Here is a 6,637-nt window from a genome sequence, read left to right as displayed (position 1 = left end):
TGGGGAGTTCCATGGCAGCATCTAAGCAAGGGCTCAAAAGTCACCTCCCACCCAGCCAGAAGTCTATGCCATATTATGTTCCAGGTGGCTCCCCTAAGATAGAAAATCCTTCTGAACGTAGGAGGAAGGCGGGGGCCAGGCTGGTTAGAAGACACCCTGAAAAAGAAATTGACATTGATGATAATGTGAAGGTTCTCAAATGATTCCACTGGTGTTTTTCTTATCTCTCTTTGTCTTGTTTTGATCATCCTCCAGAGAAGCTTGTGGCACACAGAGAGAAACCCCAGACTGATGACAAATGCTCTGCTGTGCCAAAAACGAAGAGCACACACATGGCTTCCAGCAAAACCCACTTGCTGAGTAAGTTTGCGAAGCATCATATAATTTTGGAACAGCTTTTCCTTGAAACGTTTCTCCTCAGTCCCCTTCTCTGTTCCTCTCTGCCCTAATTTTATGCTCACTTTCTAAATTGGGGCAGGCTGGGGGCAGTGGTGGGTTAGGAAAGAAAGAACGCTGGAAGAAAGCGTAAACAAAAACAGGGGTGCTTTGGGGGAAGAGATGTTCACTGGTTTGGTCTGCTTTACCATTTTTACAGGTGTAGTCTTTGCTTTCCCCAAGCTTGACTGTGAAGAACAACTGAACGTGTGGATAAGAAAAATGGCCATTGACTTCAACCTATTTAAAGCAACAGTTTGAAGGAGACTCTAAACATTGCCCTGCCTGCAGGCTCCTGGGCCCTGGGGAGGCTTCTCTCCTCCTCCAGATGGGTCTTCTTTTTTGGGTAAGTTGCTTGTTCACTGGCCACACTCCTCCCTATTTCTGACAGTCCCTCCAACAAGGCCCTTGGGTGGAGGGGACATGAGGGGCCTGGCCCACACCGCAAAGCACCTCAAACTCGTCCACCCCAACGCCTGCAGATGGATTCCAGGTGTCTCCACTTGCTTCTACCTCATGGCCCAGGCCTCTTCTGCCGGCCCTGAGCAACTTCCTTGAGACTGAAGATTGCTTTGTCCCCATTTCTTTGATTGTCTGTGTCCCAAGGAAATGATATCCCTCCCAGAGTCCTCTACCAAATCTCCCCCAGGGAGTCCCGGGGCTCCCATGTGATTTAGACTCCTGCCTGGCCTGCCCAGGGAGTTCAGAGCTTCCCGGTGGATAAGCAGGTCCACCTTCCCCTTGGACCCTGACTCTCAGACTTCTTCATTTCAACCTGATCCCCAAAATGAACATTTTCAGCTTACATAGTTATATCTCCCTGTCTAAGCTACTGGTTTGTGTGCATGTGTGTGTGTGTGTATGCTTGTGTGAGAAAGGGAGAGAGAGAGAGAGAGGGTGGGGGTAGGGTAAGAGAGAGGAATTGGTTCTCAATTCCCTCTAAAAGACTGTCAAGAAATAACAAATGGGTTTTCTGGGTACTTCCTCACACCTTGTCTCACCTCATGGCAAGGAGGGCTCTGATTGAGTTTGTCGGGTATTTAACTAGAATTGTGAAAAACTCTTCTTTGGTCTCAGTTTTAAATCCTGTACCTGGAAAGGTGAAAAGTACTAGTGGGAGAGAGATGATGGGATTAAAATTCAGGGAATGAAAACCTCTCCTGACCCTAAACTCATTGATTTCTTAGCTTGACAAGCAGGGTTATTGAGGGGCGGGGTGGGGGTGGGGCAGGGTATAGTATAAGAATACAACTAATGACTCCAAAGGAGAAAATCAAACCAGCTAAGTTTCATGCCTACAGAAGCTGCAGTGGGCAGCTTGTGCCCACACTTGACTTTTGGTGGGCAAAAGTCCAACTTAAAGCCATGGGGATTTCTGGGTATCATGCAAGTAGCACATAAAAAACTGAAGCTCAAAATGGGCAGGGACAAGATTGATTTGTGTATATATGTCAATGTCATACATTTCTATTTCTCCTTGTCCTTAAGAACCCTTCGGCTGGGGTCATCATATCAGGTGTCAAAGCTGCAATGTTAGTGTCACCCTGGAAGTCAGAACACAGGAAAGAGAGCCCTGCTCCTGCACACTGGGCTGTCCCTGGGACAAGGCCAGGTGGGTCAGAGCAGCTGCAGAGACAAGAATCATGTTGTTCTGAGCTGGCCACTCAGGGACCCGGCTGCCTCTCTCCTGCATTTAGGGGAAGGGGCTGCAGGACTGTCCTCAGAGGAGGTGAAGTGGACTGTGGCAGTGGGGCGGGAGGCACACCTGTGGTTCTGCCAAAAGAAAAGGAGAGGGCAGACTCGGTGACTGCCAGGGACTACCTGTAGAGTGGACCCCCAGCCTCCCGGGCGTGTTCCCTTGACCTGCAGCCTGTCCACTGTGAGCAAATGCTGGCGGGGCAGTGGCTTCTGCGAGCTCAGTCTCTGGCTGGGGGAGCCTGGGACGTCCTAAGGGATCAGTGGACCTCTGCCCCATGAAAGGCTTGCACTTCTGTGGCTAAGAGTCGCTCGTGGATATCTGGCTGATGGCAGACGCTTTTCTAGGAAGAATCAGAACTGTAATGACAAGGATTCGACATGGATGGAGAGACTGTCCTCAGCCAGCCCCAGCTGTGAACAGACACCCCTGCCTGGTGGGCTTAGCTTCTCAACCACACAGACAGACACGAACGGCGCGGGAAAGGGATGAAGATCCACGCAGCCCGGCCGGATGGTTAGAGGACCAAGCACTTCACGCGAGGTTGAAGTGATTTGCCCATTGGGGGCTGGGTGTGGGGAGCGCGATCTACAGTCGGGCTGCCGAGAAGAAGCAAGTCTAGAGGAGGACCCTGAGGTGCCTAGGATCTCAGATCGGGTGGGCTCTGCATTGCAGAACGACCACATTCATCTCCGCCATCAGCGCCAGCTCTATTGCTCGCTCTTGCCACGCGCGCGCGCGCGCGCGCGCACACACACACACACACACACACACACACCCTGAGCAGCGCCAAGCCGAGTCGGATCCGAAGTGGGTTAGGGCATTATATAAGCCCTTCTCCGGGCGGGGAGAACGTCTTCTCTGTGCGCGCCTCTGCGGCGGCGGCAGCCCGCGCGGCTCAGGTTGATCGAGAGCCTGGATGACAGCGGCCTGGCGCGCGCCGCAGGCTGAGGCGGCCGCGTGGCGCGCGCGGTTTCCATGGAGACGAGCCCGGGCGGCCGCAGCCCGCGCCGCAGCCGGGGGGCTGGCGGGGCGCGCCGGGGCGAGCGCGCGGCCGAGGGGGGCTGCGCGAGGAGCGAGGCGGCAGGGCCCGGGACGCCCGCGGCAGACATGGACTTGCCTGGTGACTGCGCCGCCGGAACCCCGGCCGCCGAGCCGCCGGCCGCGAAGATTAATAAAGCCGCCTTCAAACTGTTCAAGAAGAGGAAATCGGGGGGCACCATGCCCAGCATATTCGGGGTCAAAAACAAAGGGGACGGGAAGAGCTCGGGCAAGACGGGGCTGGTGAGGAGCAAGACGCACGACGGCTTGGCCGAGGTGGTGGTGCTGGAGAGCGGCAGGAAGGAGGACCCCCGCGGAGGGGGGCCCCAGGGCGGCGGCGGCGGCGGCGGCGGGGGCGGCCGCGGGGACAGGCTCAGCGCCGCTGCCCCCAGGGCCGCCGTGACCGGCGTGGGCTCCTCGGCCCCGAGCTCGGTGGCCAAGTCCCACAGCTTCTTCTCCCTCCTGAAAAAGAACGCGAGGGCGGACCACGGCAAAGGGGAGCCCGCGGAGGCGAGCAAGGCAGGCGGCAAACAAAAGAGGGGACTGAAGGGGCTCTTCAGCAGCATGCGCTGGCATAAAAAGGACAAGCGCGGCAAGGAGGAGGAGAAGGAGGAGCCGGCCGCCGTGCCGAGCAGCCTCATCCTGCCCGGCTCCCTCACGGCCAGCTTGGAGTGCGTCCAGCAGGAGACGCCCAGGCCCCCCGGCCCCGCCGAAGACGCCGGCGCGGACCTGCCGGGGGCCCCACCAGGTGAGCTCCGCGGGGGAGAGGAGGTGACCGCGGCGGCGGCGGAGGCTCCAGCGCGCAAGGCCGGCGAGGCGGCGAGCCCCGGGGCGCGCGCCCGCAGAGACCCCCGGGGAGAGGCGGCGGCGGGGCCTCGGCGCGAGGAGAAGCCCCCGGGAGCCCCCGCGCCCGGGGCCGGGGAGGTGCGGACGGCCGGGGACGCCTCCGGAACAGGTGACGTTCTGATAAAGACGGTCCCCCTTGTTGAATCTGAATGTGGCAGTGGCCCAGAGTCTGCTGTCCCTGACCCTTCCTCTGTCGATCCGCCCTCAGAGCCGTCGATTGATCGTATTTGTTTGCTGTTTTCTGACGTGACTTCACTGAAAAGCTTTGACTCTCTTACAGGCTGTGGAGATATTATTGCAGACCAGGAGGAGGAGGCAGGTCCCAGCTGTGACAAGAATGGCCCTGGGCCGGGCCAGCCAGTGCTCTCTAAAAAGACCCCCGGCCTGGTGGCCTACCAAGGCGGCGGGGAGGAGATGGCCAGCCCGGACGAGGTGGACGACACCTACCTCCAGGAGTTCTGGGACATGCTCTCCCAGACCGAAGGCCAAGGCCAAGGGCCCCCGGAGGTCGCCGCCACGGCTGCAGCAGCCCTGGAAGCCAAGGCAGGGCCCGAGGCCTCCAAGGACGTCAGGTGTGCGGACGCAGCCCGGGACGCGTCGTCGGTCAAGCGCCGGAGGCTGCACCGGATCCCCATCGAGCTCCACCAGAAGGAGGAGCCCAAGCACCCGGAGAAGGAGCAGCAGGAGGGCGTCCCCAACAGCGACGAGGGCTACTGGGATTCCACCACCCCTGGCCCGGAGGAGGACAGCGCGGGCGGCGGGAAGAAGGCGGGCCTGCCTCGGGACAGCTACAGCGGCGACGCGCTCTACGACCTCGACGCGGATCCCGAGGACGCCCCACCAGCTCTTCCGGCCCACGAGGACGCGTCCTGCTTGTCGCGGTTAAAGCCCGTGTCGCCCATCACCATCACCTGTCCGCTGCGAACACCGGGGAGCTTGCTGAAGGACTCCAAGATCCCTATTAGCATCAAGCACCTCTCGAACCTTCCGTCCAGCCATGCCGTGGCGCGCCAGCAGCCAGCCAGGAGTGAGATGCCCAGAACAAAAATCCCTGTTTCCAAAGTGCTGGTCCGCAAGGTCAGCAGCCGGGGCTTGGCCGGGACCACCCTCCGAGCGGCCGCCTGCCACGACAGCGCCAAAAAGTTGTGAGGTCCCCGGAGGCCAAGATGGACCACGTGGCGAGGAATACAACTTCCCGCCGGAAACCACTGCAAGGAGTTGGCTGCCTCTAAAGAATGGCTTTTAGGACCATCCCTGCTCTAAGGGCGTCTCTGCGCCCTGGACAGGGGCAGGGTGAGACAACAGGGAGGCGGGTGCTATGCTTGGGATTCTCCTCTCGAGATAAGTCCCTGAGAATTATTTTCCAGCATTTTTTTTCTTTTTTTTTTTTAACCTTTTGATCGTTTTTATTTTTATTTTTTTTTAATGCACTAAACACTCGGAAGTCACCTTTATTTGCCTTTGCAGAAAACAGGACCTAACCAAACCTAAGTAAATGTCATACCAGGAGATTGAGCTCAGAGGGTCGGGAGGAATCACTCGGCAAGGATCAGAGGCTACTTCTTCTAGGACACTCTTCTCTCTTCTTTTCTTTCCTTTTCCTTTTCAGGAAAGAAAAAGAAAGACTTTGCTGTATCATTGTTTGGGAAGCACCTACAAAGCTGAAAGAGTCATGTATTTACTTGATGAGCAGAGAGAATCATTGATTGGCAGCAAACTTCCATACTTTCCATTACTAGGTATGAAAATAGGTAAATATCTACCACTAGCAAATTAGAGGAGAGTTTTGATTTGTTTGACTTAGGTAATCTGTTTGAGGAGAAACCAGGGCTCCACAGAACAGGTTTTTGCTTTTATTTTTATTTATTTTTTCACCCAGAGCAGAAATCAGGATCAGGGAAATATTTCACTAAATGCCAATAGATACAGTATTTTAGCATTGTTAAACTGGAACCTTTTCATGTGTAGATAATGCTTATTTTACAGTTTATCTGAATGTTAACATTTTACAGTCTGTCAGTAACCTAGAGTTTAAACTTGGCTTTATAGCCAAGTTATGATGACAGTTCCCAAACCACTGATGTTCTTTCATGTACCATAACCTGAAGCATTCTGTTTTTTGGTTTATTTGGGTTCTCTGGCTCTCAAAAGAAAAAAAAACATCTATTGTGTTCATGTTACATTTGCCTTGTCTTGGGTGAGAGTCTACTTGTTTCTCACGCCAAACCCTGATTTTCAGAGATCTTAATTTGGTTATAAATTTTGGATCCAACCACGCCTCAGTATGGGTAGTCCAAATTGAAGATCACAAAGAAAGGGAAAACAATGGAAAAATATAGCTTTTACTTTTGCTTTATAGATTATGGCCATGACAGGTGTGTTCAGAATATGATAATAGTAAGCTATGTATCATAAACACTTTATACCAAGGTTTTTTGGGAAGTGGTTTACTTTATATGTATGTTTTCTACTATTTCAGAGGAAACATTTATTTCAGAAAGGTTTACTATATGCCTAGTTAGTTTGAATAATAAACTGAAGCAGTTCCTAGAATGCTATTTGAGTTTAATGATTAAATTAATGTGCTTTTTGAAGTGCATTGCAGTGTATTTATTCAAA

General features: G+C 54.3%; 1 protein-coding gene across 1 annotated transcript; it reads left to right on the top strand.

Moving 5' to 3' along the window:
* The first annotated feature begins 3,226 nt into the window (after nucleotides 1-3,226).
* On the top strand, nucleotides 3,227-5,315 carry AMER2 (APC membrane recruitment protein 2). The gene has a single exon (XM_077155869.1). The coding sequence runs from the start codon at nucleotides 3,242-3,244 to the stop codon at nucleotides 5,165-5,167; it is 1,926 nt and encodes a 641-aa protein (XP_077011984.1). The 5' UTR covers nucleotides 3,227-3,241; the 3' UTR covers nucleotides 5,168-5,315.
* The last annotated feature ends 1,322 nt before the right edge of the window (nucleotides 5,316-6,637 follow it).

Source organism: Tamandua tetradactyla, chromosome 4 (assembly GCF_023851605.1).
Source record: "Tamandua tetradactyla isolate mTamTet1 chromosome 4, mTamTet1.pri, whole genome shotgun sequence".
Taxonomy (NCBI): domain Eukaryota; kingdom Metazoa; phylum Chordata; class Mammalia; order Pilosa; family Myrmecophagidae; genus Tamandua; species Tamandua tetradactyla.
The sequence above is the reverse complement of the archived record's forward strand: the minus strand, read 5'-3'. Positions and strand labels throughout refer to the sequence as shown.